The 24357-nt window shown below is 35.7% G+C and overlaps 2 protein-coding genes across 3 annotated transcripts; one reads left to right on the top strand and one right to left on the bottom strand.

Annotated features, from left to right (window-relative positions):
• Window positions 1-4800: 4800 nt before the first annotated feature.
• Window positions 4801-17542, top strand: sgpl1 (sphingosine-1-phosphate lyase 1). Its single transcript, XM_084093208.1, has 14 exons — window positions 4801-5005; window positions 8621-8786; window positions 9981-10048; window positions 10563-10710; window positions 10963-11042; window positions 11966-12094; window positions 12382-12470; window positions 12693-12801; window positions 12912-13010; window positions 13112-13258; window positions 13925-14163; window positions 14337-14483; window positions 14678-14798; window positions 15630-17542. The coding sequence occupies exons 1-14, from the start codon at window positions 4994-4996 to the stop codon at window positions 15792-15794; spliced, it is 1719 nt and encodes a 572-aa protein (XP_083949334.1). The 5' UTR covers window positions 4801-4993; the 3' UTR covers window positions 15795-17542.
• Window positions 17543-18889: 1347 nt separating this feature from the next.
• pcbd1 (pterin-4 alpha-carbinolamine dehydratase/dimerization cofactor of hepatocyte nuclear factor 1 alpha) lies at window positions 18890-22071 on the bottom strand. Of its 2 annotated transcripts, none has more exons than XM_084093237.1 (4): window positions 21950-22071; window positions 19717-19848; window positions 19533-19613; window positions 18890-19349 (listed from the first exon to the last, which is right to left on the bottom strand). In XM_084093237.1, the coding sequence occupies exons 1-4, from the start codon at window positions 21950-21952 to the stop codon at window positions 19257-19259; spliced, it is 309 nt and encodes a 102-aa protein (XP_083949363.1). In that variant the 5' UTR covers window positions 21953-22071; the 3' UTR covers window positions 18890-19256. The 2 variants fall into 2 exon arrangements, with proteins under 2 accessions (XP_083949363.1, XP_083949362.1); XM_084093236.1 differs by having other exon boundaries at window positions 21785-21997.
• Window positions 22072-24357: the final 2286 nt, after the last annotated feature.

Here is a 24357-nt window from a genome sequence, read left to right as displayed (position 1 = left end):
CATTTTTTCTCGTTTATATTAAAAATCATTTCACCACGCGAAACAGCCTACTAGGCTACAAATATATAGTGGCATGTAAGCCTTTTTTTCCACAATGATTGCTATATAATCACGATTGAGTTAATAATGGCACTGAATACGCATGGAGTTTTCTCAAACACCAGCTTCTGGAATGGGTGGTATAAAAAGTTAATGGACCTGGAGCAGGAATAGTCGCAGCAGGTGACTTGGTAACCTTACTCCGTAGAAACCATGTAGGTTTTATGAACATACGTGCTTCGGGGACTTTTTAGAGGCACTTATATATACCTTTTAACAAATAATTTTCAATAATCAGAGCTGAAAATATTTACTGATAAACTATTATTTTAGTGTCATTGCCGTTGTGCGCCTTCTGGTGATATCCCTGTGCGTAAATTGTTTTGTAGTGCGCAAAACTCTGGGAAATTTATATTTAAGCGAAGAAAATGTGGAATAACGTGTGTCTATGTGCAGGAGAAGTTCCTTTGTGCAATGAAAACACAGAAATTTATGCACAACTAAATTTGCAAAGAAAATAGAATGCGTGCGCACTGATGTCTCCAAATGGAGTCCGTTATTATGTACATTAAGTGCGCGTCGTAAATATAGTCGCAGTTGCAAACAAGACTTTCAACATGGTCGGATAGCACGAGTTTACACTTGGCTCCAAGTCTTGATAAATCTTAATTTATTGGAGAGATCAAGAGCCCTGTTATGGGCGCAAAATATTTACCGTGGTTCCCAAGTGTCCACAAAGGCACTCATCGCCAGTCTAACTAAATATGTGTTTTGGAAGACATCTGATAACCATATGCTTTCAATAAAATGGACAAATAAAGCAAGGAGATAGGGAATGTTGTCGTGCTGTTATAAAGTCCTCGAAATAATCCAAAGTAAACCAAATATTACCGCTTTACAAATAACTTTTGATGCCAGACCCATATTGGGATATCGCGGGACAGGTGTGGGTTTGGGACTGTCAGATTTGTCATCCGATTTTTATCAGTGCAGAGTAATATCTTGCTTGTTATGCAAAGTATGGGCAAACATAGGCGACCTGTTGCTGTGGAAATCATAGATATCGCAAAGAACATGATTTAACAATAAATGCGCCCTATACTGAAGAGCAGGTGATACCTGGCCTCGCTCTCTTGATTGATAGGCTACTTCTTCAACTGCTGCACTTTACAATCTGTTGTAGTTATTTATGAAACGAAATCTATTTCTTATTATTTTAACAAACAGAAGTACCAGGTGGGGCTTTATTTTCATCCCCAGCCTTTGTTTGAAGGGCATCTGAAGAAGGCAATCAAGGACCAAAACTCGCTGACCAGCTTTTTGCCATCCATTTGTCCCAAACTGGCAGAAAAGCTATTTAATTCTTCTCTCTTGTTCAGACGCGGAAAAGGCTGCACATAGAGAAGAAAAGGAAACTTCACTGAGAAGACAAAAACAACAACTTAAAAACATTTAATTACAACCCGGATGCCATATGTACACCTCTTGTTAAAACTCAAACAATGTCAACTCTTTTGTGTGGTAAAACGTGCACCTTTGGAGACGTGTGCGCTTTTGGAACGGTGTGCGCATCGAGACCCGAAAGATCTTGAGTACACTTCTTGGAAGAAGTAATGCAGTTTTAATGTGCTTTTGAGCTTTCTTTTAGAGTCCACCCATTGTGCTAAAACGCATATGCTTGTTATGACCGAATACACCAATTATAATTGAATAGGCAAGAGCTTCTTGCTAAAACTCTATTTGGTTTGAGCAATCGGGGGTCACCCTCAATAATTAAGCTTTGGTGCGGCTGTGAATGCGTGGGTTCAACTGCAGCTTTTCTCCAAATTGTACCCACATTCAGTACAGACTTGAATCGAATTTATCTTTCTATTGCTGTAACTTGCCAAGTTTTGGAAAATAGACAATAGACTAATGAAAATAGACTAAAATTATATATTTTTTATAAATACATATTAAGAGTTGTAAATCATTTTGAAAAACTATCTATGAACTTCACTGTTCTACTATTTCCAATTTTTTTTTCTTACTTGTATTGTATTATTTCATGTGTAGTTGTATGGATTAGTCCAGTATATTTTAAAACTTTATTTTCTTTAAAAACAAATTTAAGAAAAAAAAATATATATTGGGCACTTTTATGTCCCATTAGCAGAAACATTTACCTTGCTTTTATCGTTTCTATATACTTTTCAAATTATTTAATTAATAGGCCTATTTTGTTGTGTTTTCTTCATCCCATACCCAGACTTACAATCTTTTCCTAGCCTAAGTTTTATTCATCATTTAGCGTAGGCCTACATGCTTGGTTACCAACATAAGTCCCACAAAATAAATTTCAATTATTCCATCTTTACCAAGTAAATTACATTTGTTCTATTCTTTGAAAAGAAAAGAGAAATCTGACATGAAGAAAAAATTTATATTGAAGTATTGTTTTATTTGAAAAAATTAGTTGAATCTTATATAACAATTTATTTTTGAAAATTGCTTAACTTATTTTGACGAGTTAAAGCAATGTAAAAACATATGTTGCCATAACTTATTGATCATATAATGTTTTTGTCATGATTCAGAGAAGGGAGGACCCAGGTGCAAAATGAACAGGGAGTGATATTTATTGACAAAGACAAAAACACAGGCAGGAACAGTCCAAACAATAGGGCAGGGCACACAACTGGAGAACAGGTAGGTCGAAGATGAGACAGATGAGACAGCAAAGACGTGACGGCCAAAGACGGAGACAAGGCAGCGGCTCAGGGAATCAGAGGCTTGACAGGTGATGAGACTTGAGGTAGCGCCAGGCTGCCAGACCAGGAGAGTCAACGACCAGGGTGCAACAGGGTGCAGGACAGGAACCAACACAAGACAAGACTGAACAGGCCAAGACAACAATAATAAAAGCAAAATAAAACTGATAAAGAGACTAAAGAAAAATAAAGAAACAATACTGAAATAACAGGATCTAGCAAAATAAATAAAAGGTCTAGATATAAAGAACTGAAACTAGCAAAAGAAATAAAAGATAGCAACCTTGTAGGAAACTAAAGAGAAAATAAAAGATTAGTTAATAATCAAAAACAATAATAAAAAAAATAAAAATAAAACTTAGAACTAGATCAAAATAAAGACTAGAACTTGACTAGACTTAAAATCAGGAACAAAGGGGAAAAAAACTGAATAAAAATCAAACCAAACAAAGCTAGAACTGACAGAGAAACTAAATCTAGCACTGACTGACAAAAAGCGAGAATGCATGCACACAATGAATGCAGACAACGCACAAAATGAACCAGCAAAGACATGAGGGAAAGAGGCACAAGGGACCAGAGCACATGAAGATCAGGTGAGCACAATTAGTGAAATGAGGACAAGACCTGGACTAAACAAGGTTGGCATGGTAACAGGAAACAAGGAGGCGGGGCAAGAGGAGCACATGGCAAACACAAACAAAGACAGAGCCATGTGCTCAAAAACACAAGACAAACATAGAAACATGAAACAAAGACAAAACAGACAAGGCTGCCAGGGCAGCCTAAGTGCGTTGAATAAAACGTCTGCTAAATGTAACGTCCATGTAAATGTACCTTTCTCTAAATAGGTAAACAAACATTTAATCACACAGACACACAAATAGGCCTAAGCATTTGCATCGTTAGGCTACATATTGTAGTTAAAAAAAGTGATTTTAGGCTATTATCTGTCACTTTCTTCCGTGTACTGACGAACTGTAATAAATGTAAATAACCATAACTATATGAACGACCTATTAACTCAGTTTTTTTTTATAAAAGGTGAAACAAAACAAGGTAGAAACAGTTTACCAAAATACCCAGTCTGTCCTTTAAAAACATCAATAGCGCCATCAAGTGACCATTCAAAGCACTGCATGTGCATGAAACCACACTGTAGGCTATAAAACCAACACAAAAGTTTGCCACTGTCGCCTTTTGGCTTGGTTTGTTGGGGACACTTAATATTCAACAATAATATTGATCTGCCTGCATTGTACACCATTATATGAGAACTGAACTGAGCTGGACGATGACATTACTGTTTTCTCCAGAGCGGCTATATAAATGAACAAAATTAATAACTTACAACAAAAATGAACCATCACTGAACTTACTTAAGTTGGACTATGACGCTACTTTCTTCCAGATCTGCTGGACAGCCGAAACAAACTTTGTTGCATTATTTTCCTGTTATCACTGTAAAGCTGTTAAAGTGACTTGACTTATCATAGACAATATCAATGCAGCCCAACTCAGTAGATCATCTACAAATAACCTATGATGAAATTATTCATTCAATGAATCTGAATTAAGTTTTCTAGGCAGTCCCTTCCTTTACAAAAAAAAAAAAAAAAAAAAAAAAAAACGTAAATGTGGTGCTTTCTGATGATTAAAACTAAATTGATAATTAAAAAAAAAACATGACATACAATTATTAATTATGAACCAACAACAATAATAGTAAAAATAAATGATGTCAATAAAAATAAAAATACAGTACATTAAAAATCATTTCGCAGACTAATATAATAAAAAGATTACTTTTTAGTAAAAAGTATCTAAAAAGTGAAGACTGAAGTCTACACACAGACCTCCCTGGAAATGACCATGTAAACCGTGTCGAATCTGCGAATCGGCAGCAGGAGGTAGTGACTTTCACAGACTCTAACAGCATGTGTGCTGGACTAATCACTGTGATGAAGGACGCTTGCAGTATTTGAAGATCAGCGAATGCGGAGTCTCGCCTGAAAGCAAATCGCGTCCCCTTTTACTCATACAGCACTTCCTGATATAAGCTTGCTCCTCTGATTGTGTCATGCAACGGGGCATCCGCTCTCAAAACAAGCCAAACAAAGATCTTTCAGACTGTCTTCCCCATTTCTCCCGGAGTAGTTGAAGAAGCGACTTATTCGAGACGGGGTGTAACCTTGGCAAACAAAATGGACTACAGGGTGAGTGGGTATGATGTCAATTAGAAATCAGCTGTGCTTTAAAAATAGTCTGTTCCAGCTATACAAACAAGCCATGGTTATGTCACAACGAAAGCTTCGACTATAGACAATAAGCATGTTTTGGTCCATCGTATTATGTTACTTTGTTTTGTTAGTCGACATACTTAATTTACCCTGTAGAGCTGTAATGATGGTTCAGTGTATCAGATCTATGGGTGACACTTTTATCTGATATTAAAAAATGTTCACGTTCACTGTTGGGAATTCAGGTGATTTTATCATGTAGAAAGTTTATTATCCATTTGAAGTGTTGTTGTTTTTTAGAGAGAGAGAGAGTGTCTGGGCCCAAATGTCATACCTTTCATGTTTATTATCATGTCTTATATCAGATTTTGTGTATGTCTTCTGTGCTGCTGTGCAAAGGAGTCACATGATGCACAGTTTGATATAGGTGAGAGGAGAGCTATTATAAAACCGTTCCTCTGTAATAATCACTTGTCTTTGTAGAACAGCCAGGTGCAGAGAGGGACATTTTATGTTTCATTGTGTATGTGTTCTTCAGAAATCTTCCTGTGACAGGCTCAAACCCAGAGGAAGTGCTATTCTTAACAAGAGTGTACAATGGGGGCGAGATCTGTTTTGACTATGGTTTAACAGCATCTGTTGAGGCTGTTTTTGGCTCGTCTGGTGCTGTGTGAATGCTAGGGATTTACTATGTGTGAATTAAATTCAGGGCTTTATGAAAGGGATATGTCACCCCAAAAATAAAAGTCTGTCATCGTCACCCGTATGTCATTTCTTATGTGAAACACAAAAAAAGATACTATGAAGAATGACAGCCTCAGTCATCCATTTATGTGAGTGTATGTGTGTGTTTTATGAGTTTGTTTGTTAATTTTTTGCCCCTAATGCTTTAATGTACACTTCTGTTCAAATGCTTGGGGTCAGTAATATTTTTTAAATGTTTTTGGAAGAAGTATCTTGTGCTCACCAAGTCCGCATTTATTTGATCAAAAATACAGTAAAACAGTAGCATTGTGAAATATTATTAAACATTTAAAATATCTGGCTTCTCTGGTAATATATTTTATTTAATATGATTCTTTCCTGTGATGGCAAAGCTGAATTTTCAGCATAATTACTCCAGTCTTCAGTGTTACATGATCCTTCAGAAATCATTCTAATGTTGATTTGCTGCTCAAGAAACATGTGATTTGTACATAAAATATGAACATAAACTTATGATTATCAATGTTAAACAGTTGTTCTGCTTGAATTTTTTTGTGGAAATTGTGATACTTTTTTCTTTCCAGTATTCCTTGATAAATACAAAGTTCCAAAGAATAGCGTTTATTTGAATATAAATCTTTTGTGCCCTTATAAATGTCTGCACTGTCACTTCTTATCAATGTAAAGCATCATTGCTGAATAATTGTCTTAACTTCTATCTAAAAAAATCTTCCTGACCCCAGACTTTTGAATGGTAGTCATGGGTGATTGCATATAAAAGCAATTGTGTATATACTTAATTTAATGTATATACTTAGCTATTTAAATTATTTGAATTAAACCAAAAAAAAATTATGTAGACTTCCAACTTTTTATTTACTATACACTTTATCATAGACATATTGTCTTGAGTGCTATGAAAGATAGACTGAGCTGCCACACAGCACTTTATGTGTGATCCTCTTTAAGACGTTGGAATCATGAGCTCTATGACTCAACAACGGACAAATAATCAAAGCTTGAGTAGAGAGGGTGTGATTGTCTGTAGTACACTAGGACATGAAAGCAAGTGTTTAGGGGCCACAGCATATTTTTTTTATAGACGTATCGATTCAAACTAAACCCATCCAAGTGCTTCATACATGTTCTTTTATCACAATCGTGTTATCTGTCATTTTCAGAAGACTTGTTACATAGCAGACGTGTACATACCTTCATCTCTTTTGCAATGCGTTTCTGCTGTCTTTGCCTTTTGCCCCTTTTACAAGATAACATAATCTCAGCATTTTATGGCACGTTATGCACTGAGAAGCTGTGTGTAGGTCTTGTTACATAAAACTGATGGTCACCGTGGTTTTGCCAAGTAAGACATGTTCCTCTATCAACATATTTTGTTAACCCCTAACCCTTACCCCTAAATCTAACCCTACCCATAACTTCTCCCTAAAATCAGAGGGAAATCATAGGTAAAGAAGCACCTATTCTGGTTGTAAGCCTAAACTTAACATAAAGTGTAAACTTGTCTCTCAAATCTGATTGGTTGATTGAAATGTTGTTCCAGGATTAGCAAAGATGTTGATCCAGGAACATGTTGTAGGCCTACTTGGTGAAATCACGTTCACCGACTGATGGGATGCTGGCTTTAAAGATTTTGTTTTTAGTGCAGTTGAGGTTCCACATTTCATGCTTTCGTTATATTTGGATCCTGAACATATGATGCACCTCAGTCCTGGTCAAAGTTTCAGTTGTTCACTAACATGACCTGTTTACCTGCTCCTCTAAATCCGCTGTACTTTGCAAACCCTGCTAAACCTGTCGGGAGAGCTTCTCATGGACTCCATTCAGGGGGTGTTGTTTAGCTCCTGTCTGTTTTATTCATTATCTCCTTGACAAAATTAATACCTTTTAATTTTGTTTTAATATGTCTAGTAGTCTAATTACGTGTCATTTATTGTGCTACATTCAAGATAATATATAACTAGTGCTCTTTACATACTCTGATTGCAAATTATAGCTTTTAGTCTGGCTTTTGAAGAAGAAATGAGATGCTCATTCAATGCAGATTACTAGGAGTTGACATACTCATGAATATGGTTGGCTAAGACTTTGTTCTGTTGACCTCCACGTTTCCCGCATGCTGTTATGGGACACAATCTGCGCTGTTATCAAGCAAGACCACATTGTGCTGTAAAAAATAGTGATTGTGAAATGCGTCCACCAGATATGCTTTTTTCCCACTCGTTTGAATAAGATAAACTAGCCATTTATAAATATGTACTTTTCAGTATAATAGACTCGAGCTAGTATTTTTTTTAGGGGATTTTTTATTGCACCCATATCCTTAAAGGCCCATTTTAAGCCTTTGCTTTGGGTTTTGTGTGGCCAGTTTCTCATAATGAATAAGGTGTGGTCAGTAGGAACAATATCTGTGAATGTAGTTATCTACTAAGCTCTCCCTGATTCGTGTGGCTGAAGTTAGACATTCTCCTCCCACAGTTGTCTTAAGTGTCATTAGTGAAGCCAAGCTCTTGAGACAATTAAGTATGAGTCAATTCTCTATAGTAAGTATAATTTTGAATGGTTTTTATTGAGATTTTAATTTGCTACTAGCTGTTATTATGCTAATCTGGGAACTGCCAGCATTTTGTAGTAGTTTCTAACCCTGTAGAAGGTTATTTATTGACTCTTCTATCAATGTTTATTGATTGATTAATGTGGCTGAGGCTTGTAATTGCTGGTAAATAGCCAATTATTGGTCTATGTGTTGAGTCTTGTCTTGATCTGCTTAAGCTTTGTAGTTTTCCAGCTGTTTATTGAAATCGGATTGGGTTGATTTCTGGTCAAGTTGCCTTGATTGACAATAACATGTCTCCTTTCCTCATGCAGAGTGCCTTGGAGGTGTATAAGGAGATGGTGCTGCTGTACATAGAGGAGGCTCGGCGCTTTGTGAATACTCAATGTGCTGGTCTGGAGCCATGGCAGATCATTGCGACCACTTTGCTGTCCACGCTCGGTGCGGTGTGGCTAAAGGGCTTCCTTTTCCAGCAAGATAGTAAGTGCTATCGATCATTCGTGTCTTTGATCTTCTGAATGCATCAGGCATATTAAATATGTGGTCAGGTTTACACTACCATTCAAAGGTTTGAGGTCAGTAAGATTTTTTTAAATGTTTTTGAAAGAAGTGTCTTATGCTCACCAAGGCTGCATTTATTTGATCAAACATAAAACAGTAAAACTGTGAAATATTATTAAAATTTACAATAACTTTATATTTTAATATATTTTATTTTTTTTAAATGTAATTGATTTCTGAGATGTGAATTTTCAGCATTACTGCAGTCTTCAGTATCACATAATCTTTCAGAAATCATTCTAATATGCTGATTTGCTGCTCTGATTAATATTTTTTAGAAACAGTGATACTTTTTTTTAGAATTCTTGAATAGAATGTTCAAAAGAACAGCATTTATTTGAAATGGAAATATTTTGTTACATTATAAAAGTATTCATTGTCACTCAATTTAATGCATCCCTGCTGAATAAATTTTTTTTTTTTTTTTTCTTTTTTTTTTTAAGGTTTTTACTAAATAATTTTACTGACCTCAAACTTCACATTTTAAAACCTCAAAATGTGTACAGGATCTGGAAGGTGTCTTTCCAAGAGTCAATAAAGAAAAAGAAAAAAAAAACAATGAAATGCAATGAATTTTTGTTGTTTTCATTTTTCTAATATTTTTTCTAATATGGTTAATACTAGTCAGTGCATATAATGGTTGATTTATCAACAGTCTTTTCATAGTCATAAGCTACAGTTTTCATTGTTACTGTGAAACAATCTGAAACATCATTATGTTGCAAGCTAATAGTAGGTAAATAATCATGATGTCCCTCTTTGCTATGCATCAGTCAGGAAGTCTTAAAACAAAGTTGCAAAATATCAAGGCCACTTGAAAATAACAAAATCTGTAGCACATTTTTAATTCATTGTGTCATCAACCAGAAACAATGGTTTCTGAGGAAGCTGAGGAAAAAATCCCCAAACTTTTACACAGAGGTCTCTCATTTGTTTAATTTTACATGCCAAACTTCTATTGACTCTACGTCTAAAATAAGAGATTGTTTAGAAAGTCTCAAGCATTGACTGGCTGGAATTTTGTAAAGCAACTCAGATTTGAAAAAAATGTCTCTGTGGAGTCATTTCATGTTACATCCTCACCACAATTTGTTCATTGTTCGTGTTTTCTAGGCCTGACGTCAAGAGTAAAGAAGCAATTCTTTAAAATCATCAGAAAAATCCCATTTGTCGGAGCAACTGTAAGCATCTAGTGGTTTTATAGTTCCCTTTCTTCCTTCAGACTTCTCTTTCTGACTCACTGATGGATGATTAAGTCACCATTGCCATGCCTAAGTGGAAATAAAGCTTTTATCACACTTTCACAATATGATCCTGTGATTATACAGGGTTTACTTTAGGTCATTAACCTGAATAGATTACAATATGTCTGGTTCCAGTCAGAACCGACTGCCGGTTGATTTTGATTTGAGACTGTCTTGTCTTCTTTATGATATTTATTGAGATGCAGCTAACCAGCTTAACATTACAAATGATTACAACCTAAACACCCCTTAGATATTGGTATGTATGTAAATGTAAAATACTCTGTTTACACCTTAATGTTTTTTGTTGAAGTTAAATATTTTTTAATTATTTATTTATAAAGGTTTATTTTCCCCTCAATTCCTCTGTCCCCTATATTTCTGGTTTTAATGAAATATTCAGAGGTTTGTTTGACACTTTTTGTTTTCTCCCTAACCTTTCCCTCATCAGATTCAGAGTCAGCTCAACAAAGCATTGGATGACATGTCAGTGAGTCTGTGCACACTGAAGGAAGGCATGAGCTACACCAAACACCTACCAGCACAAGGCCTCACCCACACACAGCTCCTTGACAAGATCGGGGAATATGAGACACTGAGTGAGTCACCTTCAGCCTGTCCCAACTCCCATCTGTTATAATGATGGAGAGCCCAAAGGCGTCAAAGATAAATCAGAAACTCTTAAAGTGTCAGCCAGATGTTCTCAGACTGAATTTGCCCTACGGTAGTGTGCGTGCAGTTTCTTTGCAAGCAAGTTTATTTACTAGGATATAATGCAGCTGGTTTATATTACAAGTTAGTGTCCCACTGTTGTACTGTCATCAATTTCTTTTTAATACTTCTGATTTCAGGTGAGGTAGACTGGGCGAAAGGCAAAGTGTCAGGTGCAGTCTACTGGGGGGATAAGAAGCTCACAGATCTCCTGGTGAAGGTAGAATGGCCTTTAATCATTTAGATCAATCCCAAACAGGGGTATGTGTGTTTAAGGGGGTGTTTTTGATTTTGCTTTAACCTGTAAAACTGGACAAAATTAAAGAAAAGATTAGTCTCATGATTCAGCTCATTTTCAAGGAATTGAAATTATACATTTTTGTGGATCACATGCATAATATTTGTGCTATCTGATGTCTTTGTTTCACCCAAACTGTTGATTTGCTTTTAGTGACTTGAATCATAATAAAATCAAATATTTTTTTTTTTTAAATAATAGTGTTAGTATTAAATGTGATAAATTGCGCCCAGTATAATATCTAATTTAATTTAATATACACTACCATTTAAAGTTTGGGGTTGGTAAGATTTTTAAAAATTGTTTTTGAAAGTCTGTAATGCTCACCAAGGCTACATTTGGTTTGATGGAACATATAGTTAAAACTGCAATATTGTTAAATATTATTACAAATTAAAATAAGTTTTCTTTTTAAATTTATTTGAAATTGTAATTTATGTCTGTGACGGCAAAGCTGAATTTTCAGCATCATTAGTGTCACATGATCCTTCAGAAATCATGCTTCTTTAATGCATTGGATAATTATCAATGCTCAAAACTGTTGTGCTCCTTAATATTTTGTGGAAACTGATTTCTTTTCAAGATTCTTTGACAAATAGAAAGTTCAAAAGAACAGCATTTATTTGTAATTTTACTGTCACTTTTAAATAATTTAATGTTACTGACCACAAATTGTAGTGTAAGAGTTAATGGGACATTTTTGATTTGGTGTCGATGAAGTGCTACTTGATGGGGTTGTAGTGATTGGCAAACACTTGTTTAGATGTTCGCTTTACTTTTGAATCTAGCAAAGGCATTATGAAACAAGAAATAAATCCTGGATTTTGTGTTCCTCTGATTTTCAGGTGTATGGTGACTTTGCCTGGACAAACCCTCTCCACCCAGACCTGTTCCCCGGGGTTAGGAAGATGGAGGCAGAAGTGGTGCGGATGGCGTGCACTCTATTTAATGGAGGGCCAGACTCCTGTGGCACAGTGAGTTCTTCTCACTATCTTCCCTGATGGAATAATGTGGTTGCGTGAAGTTCCAAATAATTCACGCCAATTTCCCATTGCTCACTCACTGAGCTCATTTGCAAAAAGGGTTCTGCTGCATATTAATACAGTTGTTTGCACTTAAGAAAATAGCTAAATTCTATGAGGGTCTCATACATGGGCTACATTCACACAGCAACAGAATAAGTTTGTCAGTCCATCATTTTTCATTAGAGGACTGTTCACTGAAATTGAATTATTTGTTTTGTGTGTTCCTATCATGAAAGGTTACCTCAGGTGGAACAGAAAGCATCCTGATGGCATGCAAGGCATACAGAGACATGGCTCATGAACGTGGCATCAAACACCCAGAGATGTATGTACTGTCTCGGTCTAGTAAAGAAAATCCAGCCTTTGCAGTTATAATGCTTCTGCTTAGGTCAATAAGCAGTGGTTGTCAACCAACACTGTACTCTGTTTATTTTTCTGTTTACTGTTTTATTTTACTTGAAGAATCTATTTTTTTTAATCAGTGCATCTTAAAGGAAGTCACTTTATTCAAATCCGATTTATATGATTTGTTTTGTCTATGCTGTAGCATTGCTCCCGTGAGCGTCCATGCTGCGTTTGACAAAGCTGCACATTACTTTGGGATGAAGCTCATTCATGTACCTCTGGACAAGAAGACCATGAAAGTTGATGTGAAGGTACTGCTGTTTGGTTTGTTCACAGTAATTGGGTACATTTCTAATTCATTCAATGTTTTTGTGAATATTGACGTCCATCTAATTTTAACGACTACTTTTTTTGACCATAGGCCATGAAGAGGGCCATCTCTAGAAACACAGCAATGCTGGTGTGTTCAGCTCCTCAGTTCCCGCATGGAATTATGGACTCTGTAGCAGAAGTGGCAAAGGTAATATTTGCTTATGAAAATGCAATCCAGTGCTTTTGTATCATTGTATAAATGAATCTAAAATATATTCTGTAACTTATTCTATAACTCTTTTTTTTCAGCTTGCTGTAAAATACAACATCCCATTCCATGTGGATGCATGCTTGGGTGGGTTCCTGATAGTATTTATGGAAAAAGCGGGTTTCAAACTTGATCCCTTTGATTTCCGGGTCAAAGGTGTGACCAGTATCTCAGCTGATACACATAAGGTGAGAACTTGATATTGAGATAAATTAATAAATAAAAATACACTACTGTTCAAAAGTTTGTGGTCGCTAAGATTATTATTATTATTTTTTTTTGTGAAGGAAATTAATACATTCATTCAGCAAGGATGCATTAAATTGATCAAAACAAACTCCCTAATCATCAAAGAATCTTTAAAAATGCATTACAGTTTCCGCATAAATATTAACTGTTTTTAACATTGATAGTTATAAGAAATGTTTTATGAGCACCAAATCAGCATATTATAATGATTTCTGAAGGATCATGTGACACTAAAAACTGGAGTAATGATGCTGAAAATTACATATTGAAAAAGAAAACCGGTATTTAAAATTGTAATTATATTTTACAATACCACTGTTTGTACTGTATTTTTGATCAAATAAATTCAGCCTTAAAACATTAAAAAGTCTTACCAAGCCCAAACTTTTTATTGGTAGTGTATTTGGGAAAAAAGGTACATTTTATTATTTTAATGAGTAAAAAAATGTTTTAAACAAAAAGTGAAAAAAAATCACAACTGATATTTTTAATAATCTGTTGAGAGTAATCTGTCCAAATGTAATTGCAATGAAAATGTAAAAATGCAAAGTCTACTTTATTATTATTATTATTATTATTAATAATAAATAATTGTGTCTCCACAGTATGGTTATGCTCCCAAAGGCTCCTCAGTGGTGCTCTACAGTGAAAGGAAATATCGCCACTACCAGTATTTTGTAGCGCCAGATTGGCAGGGAGGAATTTACGCGTCTCCATCCATGGCTGGATCTCGGCCTGGAGGCATAATTGCAGCCTGTTGGGCTACTATGATGCACATGGGTGAGAACGGATACGTTGAGGCCACCAAGAAAATCATTGGGACAGCACGCAAAATCAAAGCAGGGTCAGTATAATGTAATTTATAATATAACGCATAATAGTAAATGAGACACAAGCAAAGTGTTGCTTTGAATGTATATCAACTGTGCCAAATAAATTTGCATGGCAAGTAACATTTACATGCCTGGAAAGACATTGTGTGCTGAAACAACATCTGAAAAAACTCTCTTCCCACAGAATCCGTAAAATAGATGGGCTGTTTGTATTCGGGGATCCAGAGGTGTCTGTGGTGGCATTAGGCTCCGATGTTTTTGATATCTTTCGCTTATCTAATGCACTGACTTCAAAGGGCTGGAATCTCAACACTCTGCAGTTCCCATCTAGGTATGGTTAAAAAAAGAGAAATGTGTTACTTGTGCAAGTTCTGAAAGTGAAAAAATGAAATGACAATTTAAATTATGCAACAAAAAAAATAAGCGTTTATACATTTTCACCATAGTAACTTTAAATTTTAGGTTCTGGTCAGAAAAGTTGTTTCTTAGATCAATGTTCATACATCTTTTGTTGTTCCCTTTCAGCATTCATATTTGTGTCACAATGCTACACACACAGCCTAATGTAGCAGAGCAGTTCGTCAGTGATGTGAAGAGAGAAGTAGCCATCATCATGAGGAATCCTAAAGAGAAGACCACGGGAATGGTGAGTTTCCTTTTTTTTTCAGACATACCATTCACTTATAATTTTTACTCATAAGTTTGGCTTAACAATAAAAGGTCAAAATCTTACAACTGTGCGTCGATCTACAATACTGTTTGAAAGTTTAGGGTCAGTAAAATTTTGTAATGTTTTTGAAAAATGTCTCTTAACAGTATTCTCACCAGGGCTGCAAAAATACAGTAAATACGGTAGTATTGAGAAATATTATAATGATTTAAATGAACTGTTTTCTACTTTAATACATTTTAAAATGTATGTTATTCCTGTGATGGCAAAGCTGAATTTCCAGCAGCCATTAATCCAGTCTTTGGTGTCACATGATCCTTCAGAAATCATTCTGATATGCTGATTTGGTGCTCAAGAAATATTTCTTAGTATTATCAATGTTGAAAAATTTGTTAAAACCTTGATAGATTTTTCAGGATTCTTTGATTAATTGAAATATCAAAAGTTTAGTCTTGTTTTAGTTTAGTTTAATGCATCCTTGATAAATAAAAGTATTAATTTCTTTCACAAAAACAAAAAAAATCTTACTGACCTCAGAAATCTGAACGGTAATTCCTATACTGTTGCACTCCTAGAAGTTGACCAAATTCACCTTTAAATAGATTTTTGTCCAATCAAAAGTGCAAACATCACATTTCGAGTACTTTATATACTATATATACTTTTTTCTGGCAAAATGGTCATTGTCCTGAAAGCAGATGGGTAAAAATCCTCTCTTTGCACCTCCAGTCCACTTCAGTCAAGTTGTACACGTATAATCTCGTCTAATGAAATTACCATTGTAAACTCTCCTCTTTTATGTTGTAGGGAGCCATCTATGGCATGGCCCAGTCCATTCCTGACCGATCGATGGTGACTGAGATCTCACAGGGCTTTTTGGACTGCCTCTATAGCACTGAGGTGGCCAAGATACAGAACAAGCCCCACAAAAACCATAAGAACCACATGAATGGAAACTCCAAAGTGCACTGAGATTGACTGCCAGGGGTCTCCACCCTTAGCTGGCCGAAGGGATGCTCACCACAATCATCTAATCATTCATTTACTTCATTCAGTCGTCTATTTACAACTAACTATTTTATGTATAAGCCATAGTCACCTGATATTTTGGGATTCGTGACTGAGGAGTGACGGTATCCTGTCTGTAAGACTATGGAGACAGCTGCACAAGTATCTATGTGAATCTCTGAAGGGTCTGGGATATTTTAGTCTAATTTTGGTGAGCAGTGAGTGCAGATTTACTTCTTTCATTTCTTATTTTTATGACCGGTGCACACCATATGTATTTGATCACACTCCCACTGTTATTTTTGGAAGTGTTTGACACTTAAACCTCAAGATACCAGGGAATAATGTTGTCACAATGTTTTAACATCTGGTGATTTTACACCCAAGTTAATGAGAATTTCTGAGAGTTAAATAATGCAGATTAGGATAAAATCCATAATCTGATCAACATGGAAAAACCACAGTGTTAGTTTTTTTTTAATATTCCCAATATTTTATTCTCATTAGAAACTTGAAAACATAACAGACCATTTTAGAATGGTAGGGCTGCTCAGGTGAACCTATATTACAAATGTTTGGTTTTATTTATTTATTTTAAATTCCCCATATCTAGTAGACATTTGATAGTCCAGTCGCAAAACATCCATCTTACTGAAAAGATATCTCACTGTTTTTAAATGACCTGATATCAGGGCAAAATGTAACAAATCCATTGACCATGTTGTGTAGTCAATATTACCTGGCTGAAATTCCCATCCATATGGGTTTTTAATGACCACATTTCACCCTATCTACCTCAAATCTATTTCAAATAATTGTTTCCCTTTTGTCTAAATCCTGAGAAATGTCACCTAAGTGGACATTTTGATCACAAGTCAATGCCATGCTCCAGGTTATGGTTTTCAGAGTCAAAGTTTTTCACAGTATGGTTTGAAGGTTTTCAGCGGTCTTTCCAATTGATTTATGAGTTTTCCTTTGAGTTATGTTTGTGTGTTTTGTTTGGTTTTGTTGTTCCAGCTTAACTCAATTGAATGACAGACAAGCCCTGGAACAACAAAAAGGGAAATTAATTTGTGCATGAAGTCAGTGATATGAGGAAGTGATGACATGGTACCATGGAAACATCACATCAGATCTTGTCAGCTATATAATCCCATAAGCATTTATAATATTTGTGACCACTGTGTGTTTTTTAAATATTTTAAATCACTAATATAATGTCTCATATTTCAATGTTTTTTCAGTCATTTTCATGTACCTCTTTTGGGGACTCGAGTAGGAGGCAGGATAGTTTTTTTTTCTATGATACTACTGTAGTACAGTGTATTCTCAAGAACTGTAACATGCCTTAGGCTAAGACATAGATGTGGATTTTTGTCTTCAAAAAGTTACCCTTCTTGCCTAAATTAAGCATTTTAATGTCATTATGCAATAATCTGTAATTACTGTAACTACTGAAACTGAGGCACCTTGAGCTGAATATTTGAAGCATTACATGACCTCTATGGTTATGGTTGTATGAAGCACAAAACTAGCAGCATTCACTTAAATGCCTTTCACAGTCGTCAGGGTGTGTGCGCTATTAGGTTAACATAGTAGCTAAATCTGCCTCAGGGACTAGGCCTTTACCACATCATGCAATCCGTTTCAAGTTTGTCCTGTCATGTTTTCTTGTTCCTAATATAAATCAATAAACATGGTCCTAAAAGAAATATGAATATTCTGGTCGCATAATATATTTACTTTTCACTGTTTTACAGAATGACATGTCTGATTGGGTCGTGTTTTTGAAATTTCATTGATACTTTTCCATTGTTCATTCATGCAAACATGCACTAGACTGACATGTTTGACTAATGCAATCGTGTCTCTTGCAGTCTCACATTCTAAAACACTGCGCTCAAGTTCAAAATTAAACTTTAATCCTAGAATGCATAAAGGGGGTCAAATTGACCCATATTCATTTCCTATGGAATTTTTAACCTTCAGTATTTTTGTTTAAAATTTGTCAATGATTATACTTTCATTAACTTTATGGATTACTTTAAAGGTGGGGTATGTGATTCTCTTTTTTGTCCATTTTTTCAAAATCACTTGAAATCCTATTCCTAACCCACTTACTGAGTTAGAAGCACTGAAATGAAAATTAAGCAATTTAATCATCTGTGGAACGGGCAGAACTCGAAAAACTCCAGCCAATCATTTCCAAGACCGCCTAGAATCATTGGACAGTAAAAGTTCGTCAATCAAACGGTCGTACCATACCCCCCTCCCCCCATACCCCTCCCTCCACATGAATGGGTGGAGTCAGGGCCAGCGTTGGAGGAAAGAAGGTAGGACCATTTGAGTTGTGTATTTTCAAAATCTGCCGGCCGTTTTGCAAATCCCATACCCTACCTTTAAAAAACAAACAACCTTTTATTATTTATACTAATTGCATGCATACTTTAACAGTCATGAAGTTCATCAAAAGTAGAACCTTCTCAGACAGTATGCGATTTCAGATGCAGTAGAGAAAGGCTACTGGAAGGACAGCTTAAGGCCCAAACAAAGGAAGAGGTAATCTCTAAAAGTCATGCTTAGAAAAATCATATGTGAAATATTCTGTTTGTCTACAAAGATCTTTTTCCCATGACATGTGAGAAATGTAGGTGGAGAAATGTAGTGAATGTTCAGACTAGAATATACTTTACAGTAGATCTAAATTAGTTTAGAAAAAGTACAACTGCATTTCACTATAAAAAGTCACTATTATTTGAAGAAAACCATTAATTCCAATATGGGCCATTTTGAACCCTTTATGCCTTTGTGTAGGTTTTTTGGTTCATGCATTCTAGGGTTACAAAACACCTTACTCTAAACCTTTTGTCAATCACACAGAATGCCTGTATAAAAGTGTGAGATGCAACACTACTACTGAATGAAAAATAACACACTGACTTTAAATGAATTTTTAAAACTTGAATGCTGAAAAGCAGTACGATTTTTAAATCCAAAAATTCTTTTTGGGTCCATCGTTGATTAAATGGGAAGCAAATGAATACAATGATTTCACATGCCAAAGTTGACAAACATTCAGTTTATTCCAATTCATTGAGGCACTAACCATTTCATCATTGGATCAAATGCAAATAAAGGCACCATACATTTAGTTTAAAAAATACTATAAGCCATAGAATACAGTAATGTAATAGTGTTTCACCGGTCTCTATGGTATTCTAGCAATTCTCTGATCATTTAAAAGATGAAATTTGTCTTGAATGTACCATTAATACTTATCGGGAAAAGATCAAGTGTAACAGGCAGACAACACACAGTCAAAACTTGTATGGTGATAACTGTGATACATGAAGATTTACAATATTTTTGATCCAGTTTTACAGGCTACAGAGGTTGTCTGACAAGCTGTCAAGAGAGAGGATCCATTCAATAGACAGAGGCCTGATCTATGAAGGTTGCGAGGGTGATGTCACGCTGCGAGATTCCTCCACATTCATGAGTACTGAGGGTGATTTGAACCTACCAGAGATAAAACAGGCAGACAGGACAGTCAACATGAAATCAAAACTGGCCGCATTTATGTTCTTCACACACGTTCATGGTCTTATTAATGATTAATCAGTACATAGTATTACAATAAAATTTCTAATTCCTTATTTAGGCACTAATGCAATCACAGCGATGACCATGCTATCTACTTACCTTGTTATACACATTAAACCATTCGGGATGATGATCCATTTTCTCAGCCTGTAGTGCTACTCTGGACATGAACCCAAAAGCCTAAATGGAGAAGAGCATGTCATTGGGTAGGCTATATGTGTTGTGAAGTATGTCATAGTTTTATAGCCTTGGTCTCTCTTGGCAGTTTTACATAGTTTATTACCTGATTGAAGTCTTTGAAGAGAAACTCTTTGTAAATGGCATCTCTCCCCACCACCTCCACCCACTGAGCATTCCTCATCATGGGCAGGATGTGCTCCCTCTCCTCCATGGTAAGAGTCTGAATCTTCCCAGCCTTAGTGTTTAAAACAGTTCTGGTTAGAAAATATCCTAAAGTGAAGTTCGTAAGAATGAATGTTATAAAGCACGTCACATCTCTTTGAGTAAGATGTTTATATACACTCCTGTGCAAAATGTTGTCCAAGCAAAAAATGGCTGAACAATAAGGTTTTAATTGTCTTAAATCACAAATTATTGGTCAGGAAATTAGCAAAATATAAGAAAATGCACTACTTTAAAAAACCATTGCGGTCTCAGAAAACCATCAAAGACAGAATGATGTTTTTGGCAGAATATGGGAAGATGTGTGTGGAGTGATAAATTACAGTGAAACACAAATTACATGGTGATGCTCCAGAGCGATGTCCTCGAAAATCTCTACCACAGATACGCATGTAGGAAGAGTGCCATTGTGGGGAGCCTTTAAGCTGCTGGGATTGGTGAGCTACTTCACTGTGAAAGGTCATTTAATGCTTTGGTGTAACAGGAGAATATTACAGAATGGCTTGCTTCCCACAACTGAAAAGTTGTTATCTAAAGAAGAATGATCAGATGTCATTTTTCAGCAAGACAATGCTCCTGTCCAAACTGCAAAGACAACCAAGAAGTAGCTTGAGAACAAATCAGGATCATGTTTTGCCCTTGGTCAGAGTCCAGATTTGAACCCTATAGTGAATATTTTATCTAACAATAAACTCAAACTAACTGGGAGATCTTTTTCAACTACTCGTGAACTGTTTGAAGCCATTAACATTGAGTGGAACAACACTGACTCTTCTTCCTGTAAAAAGTTGTCTGCAAGATTACCCACACGGCTTAAATATTTAAAGAAAACAAAGGGAAAGGATATTCCATGGTAAGTTACTTTATCCACAGTTATTTTTATATGCAATTGTTGCTAATGTCCTGACTAGTGATTTGTGATTAAAATGGTTAAGACCATTAAAAGACCACATCATGCAATCCGTTACAAGTTTGTCCTGTTATGTTTTCCTGTTCCTAATATAAATCAATACACAGTGTGTGTTTACCTGCATAATAATATAACTAAACAAAAATTATTTATAAAAATTAAATAGTACTGTATTTAATTGTAAATGTTTTACATACTAAGATATAATCATTATTTGTTAATAGAACAAATACTATTTGAACAGTTTTGCAAACACTCACACTCTTAAGCAACCATTCTGAGGGGGATGTTTCAGAAAAAAGCACTGTGATTGGTTGTTGTGAGCCCCATATGGAATCAATGATGACTTGCATTTTCAATTTTAGGAGCTTCCACCATAAGACTGTGATTGGGGCAATGAAATTCCTAAGCAACTTAACCCTTCGCGCCCTTTCCCCTTTAAGTAAAGATCACATGAGCTTTAAACACAGGTCTGTTACAAAAAGAAGACATTATTACAATATACTGAAATGTGCATTTATAAAAAGGTAACAGACTTTAAAATGTAGGCTTTCTACATTTTCTCTATAAGCTTTGTGATACATTTTGTGCACTTTTAATTGAATTAAAGGGAAATTAAGTTGATTTGTGTCAGCATTTTCTTTTGTACTATCCACACATATAATCCCTGAATGAACCATCAGTGAACTGCGTCAGAGAGCCTGTGCAAACACATGTCAGTCATGATGAAGCTCCAACACTGATAAAGCAGACTGACATCAACAGGTCTCTTAGCGACGGTGTAATCTGTTGAGCTAATGCTGCTGCACGAACAGACACGCCACGACAAAGAAAGCGAAGTAAAGCCATGGCAGTTCTATCAAATCAATAACAGACCTTGATATGTTAATGATAACTTGAGCAGTATACTATGTGCTTTATAAAAAATATATATATACACATGAACAAATAATGTATATTGCAAAACACGAAAAAACTTAATACGAAAATAAAACGTCAGATTTTAAAAATCACTGTTAATATAAAAATAGCACGATACCTGTTCTGCCCATTCCAGTTTTATTTGAAGCATCTCGTTTGTGGCAATGTTATGCATTTAATTGCAAAGTTGAGAGTTATGTACCAAGACACTAAAGTGGTTGTTAATCCACATGCAATAATAAGAATTAAAAACACTTTTTTAAAAATATATGTTTTCTCTTACCATGTTGAAAGTGCTGTGCGTGTAGTGCTGCTATGGTCTCGTGCATGCAGCTGGATTTCGGATTTCAACCTGTGGCTAGAGTACGAATGTACGAATCCTACTATGGTGAAGGGATGTCTTATGAATATTAACAGAGGGCTCTGATATTAACTAAGTTGCGTATTGGACGCTCTTGAAAGGTTACCAGGTTACGTCAGCACGCACTATTTAATATTAAAGTAGGGGCCCTCTTGCTGCTGCCCTGCCAGAAGCCTGAACAAAATATGAGTGTGAACAGACCTCCTATTAGACGGTCTCTGACCTCTGTGAATCATAGACAGTATAAACGGCGTTTTTTTTTTTTTTTTTTACAGTCTATGGTGAAAACAGAAAGGCGTCTGCAATTCCAGACAGTGAGAGAATATAATACAATTTGACCATGAACAAATAATAACAGCAGGATCCTACCTGCCTTCAGACGACAAAAACGGTTAAAAAACGGCTTAAGCATGTTCGGGAAAATTCAAGACATTTAATTTGTTAAAATGCGCATTTCGTATTATAACGACTGCTGTTCATGCCTGAATTTGGCACAACCGGAAATTATCCCTTTTAAATGAAAGGATTCATCAAGGGTCACACTCACACTTTAATAAAATAAAAACTCAGAAAAACGGAATAATTAACATGACAGAGAGTACAAACATGAGAAGTTCTCATTTCCCCTTTTGCCCTAAGATAAGATAATATTAGGCTATTTTAATGAAGATAATTTCTGTTCTTCTCTTTTCTAATTAAATACACTTATAAGTTATAACATATTTTGTATGCTGATCAATGTTTTTCGCGCCTTTTATGAATAAAGTATCATCCTCACACTTGCATGCAGTTTTTAGCATTGTTGAATGCTTAATTCTGATTGGTTGACGAAACTCACCGCTAAAGTAGTTCCAGGCAGGTCTCTTGACCGCATTACAGTTCCATATCACTTAGCCAGATGATTTCATTTATTTCAAAGGTCTTTCTTTACAGCCCACAGAGCCAAAACCCACAACGACATGCCCGATGGGGGTAGGATAAAAACGAAAAAAGTTGCCACAAAATTACGTTTTTCACTAGCGAGGTGCAGATAAAGTTTGCACGTTTAACAAAGTTTAACATACTATATAAAAAAAAATACATCAGAGACTTATTTTACATCTTGTGAAAAGGGCATTATACCACCCCTTTAAATGGTATCTTTTGTTGGACAAGAGGTTTATAAATGCTTCTCATGCTTGGAAAGATGTTTGACGCATATTGCTTTTTCAAATGCACGTTATAAGTGACTCAAACTCACAGTGCTTTCAGATGGAGCCGCATTTACAGAGCCCTACATCAATGATAATCTGTGCATAAAAAATAATCGCAGCTTTTGCGATTTCATAATTGATTTCATGTAAATTGCGATTAATCGTGCAGCCCTACTTTATATGATGAACAGATTGAATGTAGCCTTTTATTCGCATGTAAATATCAACTCCCACATCAGTTGTGGTAAAAGCATGTTCGCTTGACATGCGATAACCAATGAGGTTCATTCTCTAGTTTGAGCTTCCGCAAGAACCAATGAGGTTCATTCTCGTGTTTGAGCTTCCGCAAGAACCAATGAGGTTCATTCTCGCGTTTGAGCTTCCGCAAGAACCAATGAGGTTCATTCTTGCGTTTGAGCTTCCACAAGAACCAATGAGGTTCATTCCCGCGTTTGAGCTTCCACAAGAACCAATGAGGTTAATTCTCGTGTGTTACGCAGAACGTTTGAGTTTCCACAGAAACCAATGAGGTTCATTCTCGTGTGTTAATCAGAACGTTTGAGCTTCCGCAGGAACCAATGAGGTTCATTCTCATGTGTTACGCAGCATGTTTGAGCTTCCACAAGAACCAATGAGGTTTGTTCTCGCACGTAAAGCAGGTTCGTTTGAGCTTTTGTTTGTGTTTGCTGATCAGTGTTTATGTGAATAAAATCCTAAATTAAATCTGTTCATCATATAAAGCGGTTGAGTCTCTTAAGAAAATTTGTACTAAATCGCTCAATTCATATGGATTAGTTTTACGATCTCTTTATGAACATTTTTTCGAAGCGCCAAAGTGGTAGTTGTGTAGCTGTCTGGAGGGACAGAAATCTCTCAGATTTCATCAAAAATATCGTCATTTGTGTTCCAAAGATCGACGAAAGTCTTACGGGTTTGGAATGACATGATGATGAGTAATTATTGACAGTATTTTCATTTTTGGGTGATCTATCCCTTTAACCTTCATATCTTCCGTCAATCTTGTGGTGCCTTCTGGTAATAAAACTCCAACACATCTCAAAGATCACTGTAATCACATGTACAGTGATCTTTGAGCTTCCTTTTATTTTCATTTGCACAAAAAGAAGAAAAAGAAAT

The sequence above is a fragment of the Abramis brama genome (assembly GCF_963993115.1).
Source record: "Abramis brama genome assembly, chromosome: 19".
NCBI lineage: Eukaryota > Metazoa > Chordata > Actinopteri > Cypriniformes > Leuciscidae > Abramis > Abramis brama.
This window is presented reverse-complemented; position numbering and strand designations above follow the sequence as displayed.